The sequence below is a fragment of the Orycteropus afer genome, unplaced genomic scaffold (assembly GCF_000298275.1).
Source record: "Orycteropus afer afer isolate SDZICR_OR568_19922 unplaced genomic scaffold, OryAfe1.0 scaffold00356, whole genome shotgun sequence".
Classification (NCBI taxonomy): Eukaryota; Metazoa; Chordata; class Mammalia; order Tubulidentata; family Orycteropodidae; genus Orycteropus; species Orycteropus afer.
Window position 1 is genome coordinate 3,202,145 of NW_006921943.1, and position 16,964 is coordinate 3,219,108.

The 16,964-nt window shown below is 57.8% G+C and overlaps 2 protein-coding genes across 2 annotated transcripts in view; one reads left to right on the top strand and one right to left on the bottom strand.

The window, feature by feature from the left end:
- ZNF236 (zinc finger protein 236) overlaps positions 1-824 on the top strand; it is a 95,827-nt gene extending 95,003 nt beyond the window's left edge. Inside the window, exon 31 of the mRNA XM_042782521.1 lies at positions 721-824. Within this exon, the coding sequence (XP_042638455.1) occupies positions 721-824 (104 nt within the window). The remainder of the gene's footprint in view (positions 1-720) is intronic.
- A 9,090-nt stretch (positions 825-9,914) lies between these two features.
- LOC103207171 (myelin basic protein) overlaps positions 9,915-16,964 on the bottom strand; it is a 36,582-nt gene continuing 29,532 nt past the window's right edge. Inside the window, exons 6-8 of the mRNA XM_042782522.1 lie at positions 16,412-16,444; positions 13,509-13,622; positions 9,915-9,959 (exon numbers count right to left, since the gene is read on the bottom strand). Coding sequence (XP_042638456.1) covers positions 9,915-9,959; positions 13,509-13,622; positions 16,412-16,444 — 192 coding nt within the window. The remainder of the gene's footprint in view (positions 9,960-13,508; positions 13,623-16,411; positions 16,445-16,964) is intronic.

The window sequence follows — 16,964 nt, forward strand, 5'->3', positions numbered from 1 at the left end:
GCAGGTGTATGTACATGGAAGGTGTCACACCCCGAGGAGGGACAGGGTGGGTGTATGTGTGTAGACGGTGTCACACCCTGACGGACAGTGCAGGTGTATTTGCATGGAAGGTGTCACACCCCGAGGAGGGACAGTGTGGATGTACGTGCATGGAAGGTGTCACACCCTGACGGACAGGGTGGGTGTACATACGTGAAAGGTGTCTCACCCTGACGGAGGACAGCCATGCAGGGAGAGTCACACCCTGACATGGGACAGCTGTGTAGGGGCAGTTTTGCCCTAAGGAGGGACAGCTGCACCCAGATATCACCTCATGTGTGTGGCATCACTGCCTGTTCCAGCCTGCATGGATGCCACCCTGGAGGGCCTGTCCACCCAGTCTGCACGGTGGGGTCCTGCTGTTTACCCCCATCTCCCACACCTGCCTAGTGCAGTGGACCATCTGTGTCTGTGTCACAGGGGTGACCATGGGCAATGAGAGCAGGTCGGCGGGATCCAGAGCCCTGAGGTCTGAGCCACACCTGGCGTGTCCGCAGCAGAGCCAACGTCCCCTAGTAGCCTGTCACTCTTGATGGGCTCTCTCATGTGCCACTCAAATTAGTCATGTTTTCAGGGGGATGGAAGGCAAGTTAGCCTGGGACCCTGCGGTGGCTGCTCTCAGAGCGTGTGTCTGAGTGTACGTGACCTGTGTGCTGAGCTCTGTCCTCCTCCTACCTACAGGCTCCCTGCAGGATGCCACCAGCCACCCCGAGCAGGACGGCACCCTGCACTTGGAGGTGCAGGAGCCGGCCAGTGAGTGGCAGACCCTGGCCAACGTGTTCTGATGGAATTCTGGAGGACACGTCTACTCACATTCCTGAGGTCAAGTTCTGTGAAGAACAAAGCACTTGGCATTTTCCTTGAAGCTTCAGGTGTCAAAAACGTTAACACGATAGTTTTTAGCTATAAAATTATCGGAAGAATCACTGTCTTTCAGAGGCTTGGAGGGAAGGCCTGGGAGGGCAGGAGCCTGTCGTCCTCACCACCTCCGGTCACTGACCTCAGGCCCTCCAGCGGCAGGCTTGGCTTCTGCCACGCCTGGTGCGTCAGGCCACGGGGGATTCACTGGACTGGACGTCAGTGGGCACGGTTCTTCTGTGTCAGCAAAGACAGAGGACTCGGAGCAAGTAGGTGTGGCTTTACCTCAAGAAGCGGATCCTGAAGAGCAGATGCAAAGGCAGGAGGCGGGTGAAGCTCAGAAGATGAGTCGTGACACACAGGGAAGTTGTCTTGCTTTCTTCTGTGTGCCATTTTGAAAATCGGTCAAAGCGGACCCTTGGTAGCTACAGAAAGTTAACAAAACTAATCCTTCGAGAGGTGGCTGGCCCCACTCTCCCTCCATTAAGCACTGGGAGGTGGGACCGGGGGCACACGCCTAGGCCGAGTGGCCGCTGTCCCACAGGGCAGCACAGGTGCCGCAGCCCGTGTGCGGTGGGTGGCCGCTGCAGACAAGCACAAGCCATACGCAGGATAGGACAGACAGGGTTGTGGTCCGAGCAGAGGGCTGGCTGCTCTCCGCAGCACGGGGAGAGCTCGTGTCGTCGAGCAGAGGGCCCACACGCCCCCAGACGCTCTTCCCACATGTGAATGTGCAGTTTTATTTCAGGGAACCCTCCAGTATCATTGCCGGTGCCACGGTCAACAAGTCCAAACAGAACCCGCCCCCTTCTGACATTCCAAAGATGGAAGACCCCACCCCTGTAGTGTCTCCTTTCTGATTATTTATATGTTCTCTATGTAAATGCACATGTACATAGCAGGAAGCCAGGCCTCTGTGTGGCTGAGCATCCACAGTGTAAATAGGACCCCGTCCTTCCTGCCTACGAGAACCGCCCGCCAGCACTGGGCACGTCATCCCAGCCCATCTCCTTGCTGTAATTTAAAGCCGGGTTTTGCTTTTTTCCTGGAAAATAATTGCCTTTATTTTCTGCCCTGCCTCCTGGATTTCTGAAGAACCTAGATAACCTTACAAGCGTTGTGTGGACTTTGTACACTGAGACGTCATTTCACTGCTGTCTTGCAAGGGCACCTCTCGGTCTTTGGTTCTTGTTCACGTTTGGCTCTGTATATAAGTGACGTTCATGACGACATGAGAACTTTTGTTATGTGTGAATATTTAAGCCAGAAAACTGTTAAATAATATTACTTCTTTTCCAAACTGCTTTGTGTATTGTATATTTTTTAAGGGGGACAAAAAAGCCTTCTTCCGCTTCCTCTTGTGAACCTGGACTGCTTCTCGGTGCCAGGTGTCCCTCAGGGTCTGCACGCACTGGCTGCCTTCCGGGCGTGGCCACCCGTTCCCTTCAGGCCGGTGCTTTCAAAGTTCTGCTTCTCACGCACTTTTAAAAACCATTTTGTATTAAAGTATTGTAGTAATGTTGACTTATATTGATGACCAAATATCCCTGAGGTTGGAATGAATGGAGCTTTTACGTTCTTGTTCTTGCTGGGTTATTTATTGATTTTGCTCTTGGCCTTCCGTGCTCGCTGAGCATGGTGTCTACAAGGGGGTGTTTAGTCCCTAACTGTATCTAAAGCCTCACGGAGGGAACGCTGTTAGCTAACTGCCTGTGTAAGGAAGGCTTTAACAGGTGAATCAGAAACTATTTTCATTTTGGTTAAAGGAAAAAGAAGAAAAAAACCGAGTGATCCGTTTTGTGACTCCCTCGATCTGTTTGGCCGGCAGACACAGCGTGTGTGTGTTACTCTGGCGTGTCCTTACCACCAGCGCTGCTCCTTTGCAACACACCCCTTGAATTACAAGGTTTTGTAAAGATGTGATTTCACTCGAGTCTTTGATGGTTGATGTTTATGTTTTAATGAGAGCTGAAAAGTCTTCTTAGAAGGAGGTCTCTAGCCTCACACACAACCAGGGTTGGGAGGACAGGTAACTATCTATAGAAATAGCTCACCACAGCCTATCTGTTCTGCGGAAGCTATAAATAAAAAATACAATCAGGAAAGATGACTAATTTTTTTTCTTTTTTTTTTTTTGTTTGACATGGTATTCTGGCACGTTGCGCTGGCTTCAGGTCCCACTGTAACGAGGCTTTCCTACGAAGTCCAGACGGTGACCGTGTGGCCTCGAGCGGTCTCTCGGGAAGCGTCACATTTCTAGCTGGGGATGTGGCGTCGGGTCAGTGGGGGTCATTGGGGGTCATTGGAACGACCCGAAGGGCCTCCCTGGTTGGTCCTATGGGGGTGGCATAGACTTTGAGGAACCGTGGAAAGTTCACCTCGTCTTTAACACACATTCATGGTGAAGGAACTGTGAGGCATTTATGTAGAACGGAAGAATGGATTCCTTTTCCAAAGATGTTTAACTTAAAACCAAGATCTAATTTACATGGTGTTGCGCTAGTGGGAGGAACCTGGGAGGTATTCTAGGCACAGATCATGCAAAAGTCATTTTTATGTTTGTTTGTTTTTAATAGAATGACAGTAGCTTAAAGTAAAAACATTTTTCCTAACATGTGAAGTCAGTGGCCTCCTCCCCTGGCCCCTGGAGTTCTCCTTTTGCCCGCTGCTAGTGTCCGGGGATCTCGGAGGGTCCCCGTCGCCCGTGGTGGACAGCTGATGTCCCAGAGCCAGGGGCAGGTGCTCAAGCATCTGGACCCCCACCCCAGCCCTGGCCCCCTTTCGTGTCTTGCTGACGAAGCTGGGGGCTTGGGGGAGGCCTTGTCTCGGCCTCGGAGGCGGGGTGTTGCTCCCACGTTGTCGTTGTGTAGGGCACGTGGATTGCATTTTATAGAACCACGGCTGGTGCGCTGTCAGCTTCTCAACTCAGGTTACATTTCCGGGTTCAGGGGTGCGGGGTTTGCGCGGATCGATTGTCAGGAAGGAGTGGTCTTTTGCTTTCCTTTTTTCAGAAGAGGCTTTGCCACTCATTGGGGTGCAGGTGTGACATCGGGTGGCTGACTTGTGTAGCTGACATGCTTCTAAGGAGAGCTTTTAGGACGCAAGACAGCTTTCCTGCTGGTTGTCAACTGCGTCTCACCCCCCCTTTTGCTGAATTTCCCCAGAAGCTTATTTCAAAGTTGAGACTTTATGCACCTCAACCCTCTAAAACGTTCCGATGCTGACTAGCGGGGCCTTTTCCTAAAATCTCGCGGCAGAGGGCAGCGAGGTGGGACCCAGGCCCTGAGCTCCTGCGCGCGCTCTTTGCCTCGTGAGCGCTGCGCCTGCGTTTCTGGGTGGATGGCAGTGGGGCTCCATCCCTGCCCTGCTCGGCGGACCACGACGCAGCTGTCGGGCCTCTCCTTTGCTATAGACGCTTGGAAGTCATTCTGAAGTCAGGCTGTATCTTCATTGTTTAAAGAGGGGGCAACAATTCTTTGGCAAGATGAGAAGCCTACCCATAAAGGCCTCCTCTTGGGCTTGGGACGGTGAGTCCTGGCCGGCCCCTCGCGGGCACACGCTCCAGTGGGCTGCTTGCCCGCCTCCCACACTGCCCACTCTGCGTGCAGACACAGACGCAAGGGTGGCATTTTATGTGAATGACAACTAAAATACGTAAGCACTTAAAGGTTGGTTCTTAGGCGGACAGGAGTGGTAGGCGGTAGTCATGGGTGTTTGCGGTTTCATCTTGTGTGTGATGCCGTCAGCATGAGGGTTTTTGGATTTTTATGTTAAATCAAGATTTGTATTCTGTTTGACACGTTCTAAAATAGAGTGAATCGTGATTGATCTGCAACTAAAGAAAACTTTTTATTATTTTTTAATTTACAGAAGAATTCCTTTTTGTCTTCAAAATTGTTTCATGGTTGATTGATATATTGGATGATGATTATTTGGTCCAATTTTGTATCAGAAATAGTAATGCCAAAAGCCAATGGTGCTGGCTTTCAATACAATAAACAGAGTTTTTGTACGACTTTAAAACCCCTGTATGTTTACTTTGGGCTCTGGGGCGTTTGGAGTGGGCACCGGGCTCTCCTCGTAGTGTTCCTGGGTTCCTGCAGCACCACCTGCTGACATTGTAACCGTGCAGACCCTGGGCTTGAGCCCCTGAGGTGGCCTCTTCCCTGTCCCTGTGGGCGTCTTCCGGGTCCTGCGCCTCTGAGGGGCCGGAGAGGAGCGGTGAGGTGGAGCACACGTCATCTGGCACCTGGCCGTCTGTGGAAGGTGCTGGGGTGTGGACTTGGCCAGAGGTGCTGGGCAGGTACTTCAGCGTGTCCGCACACTGGTTCAGATGAGGTTCACTTCTGAACTGAGGCGCCTTTAGTGGCAGCGCGGGATCCTGTGGGGGTCCCCAGCCAGGTGTTGCCTCTCCCTCCTGTGCACGGCAGGGACTCGGAACCGAGGGGCTCCAGGGAGCCGCTGGGTTTGACTTCGTCCTGGTTCAGAGGGAGTAAGAAGAAGTTGCTGTGCCATCTTGTGGCTTGTCCGTCTGTCAGGGCCACATCGTCCGGCAGATTTAACTGCATGCTGGGGGGAAGAGGAGCACAGGCTGTCAACCTTCAGATGATGGAAATGCGTCCCCACAGCAGTGGGTCACCCTGGCTGTGGAAAATGCTTCTCTGAGTCCCAGAGTGCTGGACTCGTCCTCACCATGCATGGGGAGGGCTTTTACTTCAACATGCAGGACTTCCCTGAGCTCTGGCCCCGTCCCACCCAGTAGCCAGTCCTCCCTGTGCATGGGCAGCCCCTGGAATTCCTGAGCTCTGCTTCTGTCCCACTCAGTAGCCCCCTGTGAGTGTGGCAATCCCTGGCCTTCCCTGAGCTCTGGTCTCGTCCCAGTAGCGCCCTGTGTGTATGGACACCCCTGGCCTTCTTGGCCTCACGGGACCTGCAGCTCTGTGGGCCTGGGCACATGCTGGCACTGACGACTGGCACTGCGGTGAGGAGGCAGCAGCCTTTGTCTCTAGTCACGGACGGTCTCCTGCCAGCACGAGACGGGGGCAGCGTGGGGGCTGGCTGGATGAAATGTCAGCCTCTTCCTAGTTCTTGGCCACACTGTCCTTTCTCCTGGGGGCCTGGGTATATGGCTCTCTAGCTGAGCGCCTGTCCTCCTCGGCCGGCCGGTGCAGGCTGGCCGAGGTCAGCGGGTGGACAAGCACCCTCCTGTGAACGGGACTCCTTCACAGATGCTGGCGACTGAGCCACACCTTCTGTGGTGCCTGCTGGGGTCACTGCTGAGGGCTTTGTAGTAGTGCCGCCTGGTACTTTCAGAAGGACCTCTGGTGATGCAGCGGTGAAGCACTTGCCTGTCAACTAAAAGGTCCTTCCTTCAAACCAACAGTTGCTCCCCAGGAGACAGATCAGACAGTCTGCTTCAGTGAACACTGACAGCCTGGGAGACCCTGTGGGCAGTTCCACTCTGTCCTCTAGGGGCGCCGTGGGTTGCCATCCACTCCACAGCAGTGGGTGTGGTTTGGATTTAGTACCTTTGAAGCAGTAAATCTCCTTCATCCCCGAGAAAGGCTGGAAAGTGACAATGGGTGCACCCCTATGCTACCTCACAAGCCCCTCTCTTCCCTGCCCTTAAATAGGTGCTTCTCCCTGATTTTCTCACTCCAGACAAAGCAGGAGAGCTGGCTTTATGCCACCGTTCTGGTGATCAGCACAAAGTCGTCCCTCGTGACCCAGCAAATGGAGTCTGGGAAGACATTCTTGGAGTCAGCACAGCCAGCCACCTGGAGGCTCTGGCCACTGGGCAGCTCTGGGAAGGACGTGCAGCAGCAGGCGCTGTGGGGAGGACCTCGGTTGTCTGGGGTCTCTCAGTCACCCCTGTCTAGTTTCCCCTCCGCAGTCCTTAGCCTCAGCGTAACCCGGTATTTCTGAGGCCATGCAGAGAATTTCGGTCTGTCCACGTTGGTTAGCACGGGGGGCTGTCCAGATTGAAGTGACGTAAGGCACTACCACCGCGTGTCTTTGTTCTGATGGAGAAGAACACACCCTTTCTTCAGTAGGTTCTCTTGAAAGCTGGGTGCAAGCAGCGGAAGTGCTCGACTGCTCACAGAAAGCGCGAGGGTTTGAGTCACCTGTGGCACCTCGGGGGAAGGCCTGGTGGTCACTGACGGTGGAGGGCAGCCCTCCTCGGACCCACGGGGCCCGGTGAGTGGAGTCCACTTGATGGCACCTGGTTTTCTGCTTGGAAGGGTTCTGTGCTCACCATTCCCACCTCGAGAGCAGGACGTGCCTGGGGAGACTGGTCCTGGCAGCCTTCTCAGTGCACAGCCTGGCACGTGTAGCCCACACTGGGCGCTGTGCAGCTCTCTAGCTGAGCGGTCAGCGGGACACAGGCTATGTTCGGTTTCTGGTCTGCATTGCTTTGTGTTAAAGTACTTACCAGGGTATCGAGTCACTGGTGAAAGCTCCGTGCCTGGCAACAAGCCCTTCATTTACTGCATCTTCCCCACACCGTCGACTTGTCAAGCACCTGCAGCTACGCCCCCGTTACTGCCCCGTCACTGCCTGGTCCTCACAGTCGTTGCTGTGCTTGTAACAGTAAGTAAACCAACAACTGATATAAGTCAGTTTTTCTGGTGCGACTCTGCACGATGTTGCGACTCTGTGGGCCCGGGACTGTGGACCAGTACAAGGAGAGAGGAGGCAAGGTGGGCAGTGGGCCTGGACCCACTGCCCCCTCCCTAGCTGAGCCCCAGGCTTTGGGCCCAGGGACCTGTCCAGGTCCTGGACCGAGTGAGCACCAGGTCTCCAGCTGTCCTGCACTCTGACCTTGTGCTAAATCCAGAAGGAAGTGCTGGGAAGCCAAGGGGACGGTTCACAAAGCTGCAGCTGTTCTGGGGCTCAGGGAGGGGCCGCCTCGTTTCAGATGGTTTGCAGATGGCGTCTCGTGGACACCACTTCGTATCTTGTGGAAAGAGCATTCTCGTGAGCAGAGGTGGCTTGTAGCCTGCATTCTAAATGGCACTGTCCCTCTTTGCCTAAGGAGATGTCCCAGGAGTGAGTCTAGGTAGTATTTTAAGGAGCCCTGGTGGTGCAGTGGTTAAGGCATTGGGCTGCTAACCAAAAGGTTGGGGTTTGAACCCACCAGTTGCGCCACGGAAGAAAGATGGGGCAGCCTGCTTCCGTAAAGATCCACAGCCTTGGGAACCCGGTGGTGGTTGCCGAGTCGGAAATGACTCCACGGCATAGGGTTGTTGTTGAAGTAACACTTCAGAAGACGGTAGGAAGGTACCCTGGCAATTATGCCCACCTCGGGTGAGACATGGGCGTCCTCCGGCCATCCTCTGCTCCCCACCTGTCTTAACCACCTGCTGACAGCGTGACTTCACAAAATGGGAAGCTTTACACAAGACAAACTCATCAACTGGGCAGGCCATTGCTTCCCACAGGCCCCCAGTCTACAAGCCAGAACACAGAAGACACGCACACAAATCTCATTAAACACTTATTATTTTATTTTGATATTCAAGAAGAGTGAATATTTCCCATAAAACCCGATGCTGCACGTGTGGGGTGGGTGTGGCCAGGAATCGATCCAAACGCCCAGCCACCTGTGAGCTCAAAGGCGCAGGGGCTGCTGCTGACAGCGGGGAGAAGGCTTTCTGGAATTTGTCTGTCTCTTACCCTTGTCATGGAGGCAATCTAGTAACAGGTGTCATGTTAAACCACGGGACACTAGAATTAGAAGGGGATGAAAATGACACCTTGGGGCTTTTTAGTGGCGGACCCTCATCTTTGTTCTGAGGGGCTGGATGCCCCGGTGCAAAGCTCTTCAGAAGGTCTGCAGAAGACATGCGTAACTCAAAAGGTGCGGGTCAGTGCGTTAGGAGAGGTTAAGGCAATGTCAGCTTGTTAGGGAATGGCTTCGGAGCACCCACCCCCCTTGGCCGGCCGGGTGCAGGCTGGCCGAGGTCAGCGGGGTGGACGAGCACCCTGCTGCTCTAAGGCAGCACGTACAGCTGGCGCTGAGAGGGGTGGCGGCATGTTATCTTCTCCCTGAGGATTAGTATGGCTGTGGGCACTGCCACCACGAGCACACGTCTGGCCCCACGCAGCTAAAGGGGCCAGCGAAACACTGCGAACAGGAAAACCAGCGTTACCACTCTGAGACGCACGACAACGGAAGCTTCCTGCTTGGCGCTCCTTCGGACACTGGGCTGGTGTGACTGGGGAGGCCACTGGGCTCCGGGCGCCCAGGGCCCCAGCGTGATGACATGGCCATGCCACTGCTCAGCCCGCTTCCCGTCGGAGGCCAGTGCCAGGCCGAGCTGGACGTCCATTTCCTCTCTGTGCCACGCATGCTTTCAGCGGATCGGGGTGTGGTGAGCAGAGCCAGCCAGCGGGCACTGCCTCTCCCGCTGCACCACTCGGAGCTCTAGCAGCTGCCCGGGCCACCGTCACGTACCAAAGTTTCATCAGCAAACCCTCCTGACTGCCCAGTCCTGTTATGGGGACCTAGTGTGGTGGAGGCGAGAGGAGGCGGGGACAGCAACCAAAGGGAGCCGGATCAACAGTCTGCCACCCACACAGCAAGTCTCGTCTCTGCAGCAGTGTGCTGGATGGCAGTGCCCACAGCGAGGGCTCAGGGCCACAGCCGGCACGGGGTCCGACGGAGGAGGGGCGGCCCAGTGCTGGGCACAGGCCGAAGGCCACAGTCGGCAAGGGCACGGGGTCCACAGGTGGAGGCATGGGCTGGCGTGGACCCTTTGGAGACTGGTCTGGGTAGCTGGGCGGGTGGCAGCGGGCTGCGTCATGGGGAGTCAGTGAGCATGTCTCCACACGTAAAGGGACCGTGTTCTGTGTCCGTGTCTCTAGGATGAGGCGCGATGGGCCTGACTGAGACAACTCAACGGGCGTTAGGGGGAGGACGTGCTGTAATGAGGAAACTTAGGCAAATGTATTAGGGTTTTAGGGCAGTTGGATTAACAAGCAGAGTACAGGGTTCTGAGATGGCTACGTGGGCTTCAGCGTCTTGCCATGGGTGAACCAGAACGGCTGCCAGCTCCACCCTGGGGAGAGAAGACAGGGGTAAGGGGACTGCAAGGGCCACAGGTGGCCATCAGCATGGCTTCCCTGGGACAGGGCTGTGGTGACGAAGGCTGCGGGGGCCACAGGCGGCCGTCAACCTGGCCTCCTGGGGGACAGGAGCATGGTGTCGGCAGTGAGGGCCACGGGCAGCCGTCAGCATGGCCGCCCCGGAGGCCGCCCTCTTGTGTCCTGCAGCCTCCCCTCCTCCTCCCCAAGGCCACACAGGGCCCGTCTACAAACTGACTTAGAAAGTTCTCAGGCCCACGTGCTGTCTGAGCAACTGTGAGTCCAGAAGTTTCTTCCAATTTAAGCCACGCAGCCGCCGAGCCGGGACACAGCACCCGGTGTGTGAAGCCGGAGAGGAGTAGGTTGTTGAGGCAGAGTCGGTCGCTCGGCTGGCAGAGGAAGGGGCACTGTTTTTCTGCGTTCGATTTTTAGTGTCTTTTTCTCTTTAGGTTTGTCTCTTAGGCTGTGAACCAAGAATTGGTCTCTGCAAGATCCCCTTCCGCGCTCTTGGCCCAGCGGCGGCCATTCCACGCCTGCGCTGCCTCCAGGCCCGAGGAGGAGAGATGGTGCTGCGCCTGGCCCCGCCCCCAACGCCAGCAGGACGGTCCGGCCTTGGGGTTGTCTTTCTGAGTCCTCTCTACGCGGTCCCACCCGAGAGTCCTTGCATTGTTGCTGAGCCAGTGGGTTAAGGAGCTGCTTTTGCAAACTGAAGATGTTCTGGAAGTCTCCCCTCGGGGACAGCCAGGGGCCCTCGGGAGCAGCGGCCACGCGGGGCAGCGCCTCCACGCCCGGCCTGGAGCCTGTTACAGGCCCGAGCTGCTGCCCCGAGAGTGGCTGGGGGTGCTCAGGCTTGGTCTCCCCGCGCTGAGAGGTCACCGGGCACCACTCGGACAAGCTAGGCTGCTGTTTCCTGAACCTGCATGCGGGTACCCTTTAGGGCTCCAGCCAGCAGCAATGTGAGGAGCGAGGTTCGCTAGTGAGGTTGCGTGGGCACTGCTCCGCCCCAAAGTGCGGAGGGGGCATGTCTGATGCCCTCTGGTAAGACACCTGACGCGGGCTGCATCCTAACTGCCCCGGGCCCCTCGAAAGCTGAAAACGTGGGGCTGCTCTATTGTAAACTACAGCCCGACAACTGAGAGAGCGCCTTTAGGAACCAAACTCCTCACGCGTTCGTGCTCATGGCCAACGCCTGGGGCCGGTGTGCTTCCGGTCCCCACGTGAGCTGCAGCAGCTCAGAGGGCTGTTACTTGCCCGACGTCGGCCAGCACAGTGACCCTGGATTGCAACCAGCGTTTCCTGGACTCTCTCTCCTGCTTTTCCGTCTCACTTCTGACCACGTTGGAATATCAATGAAAAATACTTGGCCTGCTCGGGCTGAGGTCAGTGTATAAGGATGGATTCACGCATTGGACGGACGCCTTTCTTAGTGCAAAGAAAGAAGGGAGCCTAAGGCAGAAGTCACGGCTTCGCCTCCCACTCGCTCGCACGCATGAGTGCAGACGTTGTGGGGCGATGTCCCAGCGCGCCTCCTGAGGTAAGGCACCCCCGCTGCATTCCCACCTAACTCATTCTTTCCAACTCGGTTTCCTGACTGGCAACACCCGACAGCCGCGTTGGCGTCCTTTCCCCTCAAGCGTTTTCCAACAGTCGAGAGAAAGACAAAATGACTCGCGCTGTTGGAGTTGCAGGTGCTGCGAGCTGATTCAGGCTCCTAGCCATGCTGTGGGACAGAGCACAACTGCCCGCCCACAGGGTTTGTGAGGCCATCTTCTCTGTGCAATGAGCGCCATGTATCTTTCCCCTGCGCAGCAGCCGCTGGGTTTGAACCACCAACTTTTCCATTCACAGCCGAGCGCTTCACCAGTGCGTCACCAGGTGCTCCGCCAGCTGCTGTGACATCCCCACCATCCTCACCAGCTGTCTTCGAGCCGCTCTGGCCGACGGGGACGGCTCCATACTGGCTCATCCAGCGGGATGCCTGGTACCACCACCTGAAACGCTGCCCACGTGGACTTCTGTGCCGACCTGTGGACACTGGGACGCAGAACGTCGAGGGAGGGCACGAGGACACGTGATCCTTCTGAGCTCAGTTCAGGGCCCTGTCTCCACAGTCAGGTGTCGTCAGGGTCTCTGCTACTCAAATCACAGGGACGAGTTTACTCTCAACCTCGACTTCGCCTCCAATTTTACACTGGGAGTCGGTTTCCTCCGACATCAAACAAGGCAGCAGTCGGCCCCCACAGAGACTCGTACACACCCAGCACCAAGCAAGAGTGCCGGCTGCCTCGGGTGCACCATGAAGACAGCCGCTTGCCTTGATGTTTAACGACTCCTGCGTGGACGCCTCTTTCTGTATCCAGAAAAACAGGTGGCCCACAAGCCTCCAATCAGCCACAGGGAAAGCCACGGGGCATCTCGGTGTCTGGGTCATTTCCAGGCCCGCAGGCTCAGAGGTCCTGTCCTGTCCGCGCTGTCCTGACATCCAGGGAAAGCCACGGGGCATCTCGGTGTCTGGGTCATTTCCAGGCCCGCAGGCTCAGAGGTCCTGTCCTGTCCGCGCTGTCCTGACATCCAGGGAAAGCCACGGGGCATCTCGGTGTCTGGGTCATTTCCAGGCCCGCAGGCTCAAAGGTCCTGTCCTGTCCGCGCTGTCCTGACATCCAGTCCAGGGATTCCAAACCCAGGCCGCTCCTCTGCTGGGCTCCCGGAGCCCCCCGTTTCTGGGACTGCAGCCTGGGGTGGGAGTCAGGCAGCCCACTGCCCGGCCTTCAGTGTCAAGCTCCAAGCCACTGAAGGCCGCAAGGGTTCATGCACCTGGCGGCAGGGGTGGCCTGTGTCCTTCCACCATCCTCGTCTCCTGTGCACTGGGTGGCCCTGGCCGCCCTTGCTCGCTGCCTCCCACCTCCCACCTCCGAGAACTCACTGTGGCCTATTCTGTCCGCATAATGAGGGGCTGGCTCCTCGTTTCCTGAGTGCTGCCAGACAGCTCTGCTCAGCAGGGATCCCGGCGGCTTCCTGCCCCTCTGTCATGTGCAATCCGTCCTCCTCATCCCTCTGACCTGGGTCCCCTCCGAGGGAGGTTTGTCCCCAGCACTCAGAGAGGCACGGGGGACACGCCATGTCTACCGAGTGGCCCGGGGACGCCGAGCGTCCGCCCACAGGGCCCAGAGTGGCACGGGGGACGCCCGGCGTCCGTGCAGAGCCACCTGTGTGGGGAGACCCTGGAGGCAGCGTGCCCGTGGTGGCTCCCGGAGGTTCCTCGCCTGCAGCTGAGCCCCCCGAGCGTGACCCACACCTGACCTGGCGCATGGCCAGCTCCGCCCTCGGCGCGGTGCTGGCATCAGGAGTGAGCAGGACACGTGCTGGGCAGCAGGTGGAGTTCAGTTTAACCGAGGCTCTTCCACCCCCGGGGTGGGCCAGTGGCGGAGCCTGGGAGCCTCACCCCAGGAAAGGGGTGTGGGGGCTGGGCCCCACCTCCGCCCTGGCCTGCAGGCCCACCCGCAGGGCCGGCCCGACTACGTTACCAGCTTGAAGATCCTGGACAGCGTGCCCTGCGCGTCGTGGGCCCCCTTCAGCCCCTTGTGTGCGGTGGATGCTCGGGCCCCATAGCCGAACACGGGCTTCTGCCCCTCAGCTCCCTGCAAAGGACAACCATCTCAGGGCCCGGGCGGCACAGGGCGGCCAGTGGTCCCCCAGGGGCCACGTGGAGGGACCAGCACCCCACAGTGGTCTCGGGTGACGTGTGCAAGTGGGGCTGGTGGCGCTGGCGGTGCTTGTCGCGCCAGGTGCGGGTGGTGCGCTGGCCCCGGCGGAAGCCGCAGCTGACCAGGCCGCGGCTGTGCAACGAGACACCCGGCCCAGATGTGTTTACTTTGAAGACCACTCTCTCTGTCCAGCTGTTCCCCTGCTTTCCTAGAGAAGAGCAGCAAGCGTCAAGCAACACAAGGGCAAAAGGCACTTCACCGCAAGGTTAGTGGACTGGGGCATCAGAGCGGGCCCAGCACAGGCTCTCGCCGGCCCCTGAGGGGGAGCACCAAGTACCCACACCCGGGGCCAGCGGTGCACATCCAGGGGGCTCCGTGGGCCCCGCTCGTGGGGGGCGGCCTGGCCCAGCCTTGGGGTCCTGAGTGTGCTGGGCTCTGCGGGCTGCGACTGGCTGCTGCCCTTCCTGCCACCGTGACGGGAGGGAGAGCGTCCTGGTGAGAGGCTCACCTCGCCCACCTCATCTAATCACCCGGATTTTGGAGCTGCAGCAAACGGGACCCCGAGGTGCACGGCCTTCCAGGCTAAGCAGCTGGTCTTCGGCAGGAGTGCCAGGAGAGTTTGTCCAGACGCCCAGCAATCCCTCCGCTTCTCACGTTCCGTTTCCATTCAGCCTGCACTTTGCGGGATGGGCCACCAGGCGCCAGACCGTTTTCACGTGGAAAGTTGGTTTCAAGGACATCATTAAGGCGGGGAGTGGGGAGAGGTACGTGACAGATGGGGTGTAAGCACCGGCCCTAGAGCAGGCCAGCCACCGCCCGCCTCACAGGGTCCACGGACACACTCACTCCCTGCTGGCACAGGAGGGTGGAGGTGCGTGCAGGGCACCGTGCCAGACTGTGGACAGACGGACGTGAGGAACACCACTCCTCCTCACGCCACTGCTGGTCATTCCGTGTCACTCTGTGGTTTTCCTTCCCAGACAGAGCGCTTCTGAGAACTACATTCAGGGATGGAATCTCAGGTTAGGAACCCACTGGACGCTTCCTCCTGTCCCAACCACTGCATCTCTGGGCAACCCTGAACGCAGCAGGGAGCTGTCACCCTGCAGGGGGAGGAGGGGCGCACGTCAGAGACGGGGAGCACACCCGCTGCCCAGGAGGGCTTTGCTTTGGAGGAAGAGAGGAACCGCGTTAGTCCGACCAGCACTGGGGCCGTGCGGAGAGCAGTGGGAACGTCCTGTAGCCGGTGGGCTGGCGGGCTCTGGAGATGGCTGGGGCAAGTCCGCCCCGTGGCCCTCCTACTGCACAAATTCACAGGGGACTTTGGATCACGCCCAGAGACGCCTAGAAAATGAAGAGGCAGATACAGTCGGGGCTGCAAAAAGCTTTTTGAGTCAGAATGGCCTTCATGCTTGAGCTTCATCTCTGTCTCCTGCTGGCACGGGAAGTCAAGGGTTAACTGGCCGTGACTGAGGGTCCTGTCCCTGTTGGTCTCCTGCATGCACACCGTCCTTTCACAAACGTGTGAGGACGACAGAAGCAGGTAGGACGTGTATCCACATACAACGTTCTAGCTCACGTTCGCCCGTGGCCCAGTGTAACAGCACGCCAACATTCAGGACGTTTCTGGAACCTTCCTCCACCTCCTCACAGGTGCTCCCTCTCACCCCCTATTTCTCTCCCCGCTTCCTTCCTTCCATTAAAATCCGTTCCAGCACTTGCGGCACGCTCCCCGACGGCACCAAGCGTCCCCGGGTGCTGGGCTGGGAACGAGGACCCCGGGCCCGGCGCGGACTCAGCTCCTGTCTCCTGGAGCTCGTGCCGGGCTGCCAAGGCGACTGTGACTCATGGCAACGCCGTGCGCCCCACAGGGCTGTGCTGCACAGGGTTTCGCTGGCTGTGGTCTCCAGGCCTGCCTTCCAAGGCGCCCCGGTGGACGTGAACTTCCGGCGCCCTGTCCACCAGCTGAAAGCTTAGCCGTTTGCAGCCGGTGCAGCCTTGGTGTGTCGGCATGGTGCTTACGCTTCTGTCTCATTTTGAAAATGGTCCTTTTTAGAGAGTAAGGTCCCTACCTAACGGCGGACCGTAACCAAAGGCTACGTGTGTGCTGGGTACGTGAGGAGCCCTTGAGTTGCCTCAGACACCACGTGTCCTGAGCACCTGCAAGGACCGCCAGTTCCTCACTTGAAATCTCTCACGGAACCCGACTCTCGGCACTAAGAAGCACAGGATCCCTCAGGAAGTCTCCCCGAAGGCTGGACTCCTGGGTCCAGTTGTCACTAAAACATAAACCCAAAGACGGGTTAATGAGCTGAAAACAAACTGAACAACTGATCGTGGCTTCTCCTTTTTAGGGGCGGAGTCAACAATGCCCCCCTCGGGAAGGGCTACTGCAGGGGTCAGCAGCCAGAGACTTTCAGGAACTATCTTCCTCATGGCTGCACTGGAAAAAAAGAACTTTTCTCCAACACGGTGTCGTTCCTTCCCCACGAGAGAACCGGTGGGTCTTCCAGAAATCTCGGGAAAACCAGCATCTGATCTTGCAGCATGGGGCCCAGAGATTCAAGTGCCGATGGGGCAGCCCTCAGGGAAGCCCGTCTCCCACTCTCCCCTGAACACCCTTACAGAGAGCAAGATGGGGCCCGTGAGGAAAGGGAAACAGAGCATCCAAGTTGGGCGACTGCGGGGCAGGAAGGACGGAAGTGGACTGAAGTGTCACCTACCCAGCTAAATCGGCTGAGGGACAATCCTCTCCCCTGTGTGAGGAAGACAGAGAAAGGGAGACATGGCCGTCAGTGCAGAAGCAGTTATTTCAGCAAACAAGCCCCACGATCAAGCGGGAATCAGGTTGAGATGGAGAACAGGTGTTACCACACCAGCCATGGCCAGCGGGCACCCCGGCTGCCAGAGATTTGAAGTCCCGGGTCTCCAGGGGAAGACAGCTTGGGCTGGTCAGCACTGCGCCCAGGAGCAGGTGGAGGGCAGGTGCAGGAGGCGGATAGGTGTCGGGGTCGGTCAGCACGCCCGGGGCAGGTGGAGGACAGGTGTTGTGATCTGTCAGCACTGCACCCAGGTGCAGGAGGACAGGTGTCAGGGTCAGTCTGCATACCCAGGTGCAGGAGAAGGACAGGTGTTGGGGTCGGTCAGCACTGTGCCCAGGTGCAGGTGGAGGACAGGTGTTGGGGTCGGTCAGCACTAGGCCCAGGTGCAGAAGGACAGGTGTTGGGGTCGGTCAGCACTGGGCCCAGGTGCAGGAGGAGGACAGGTGTCGGGGTC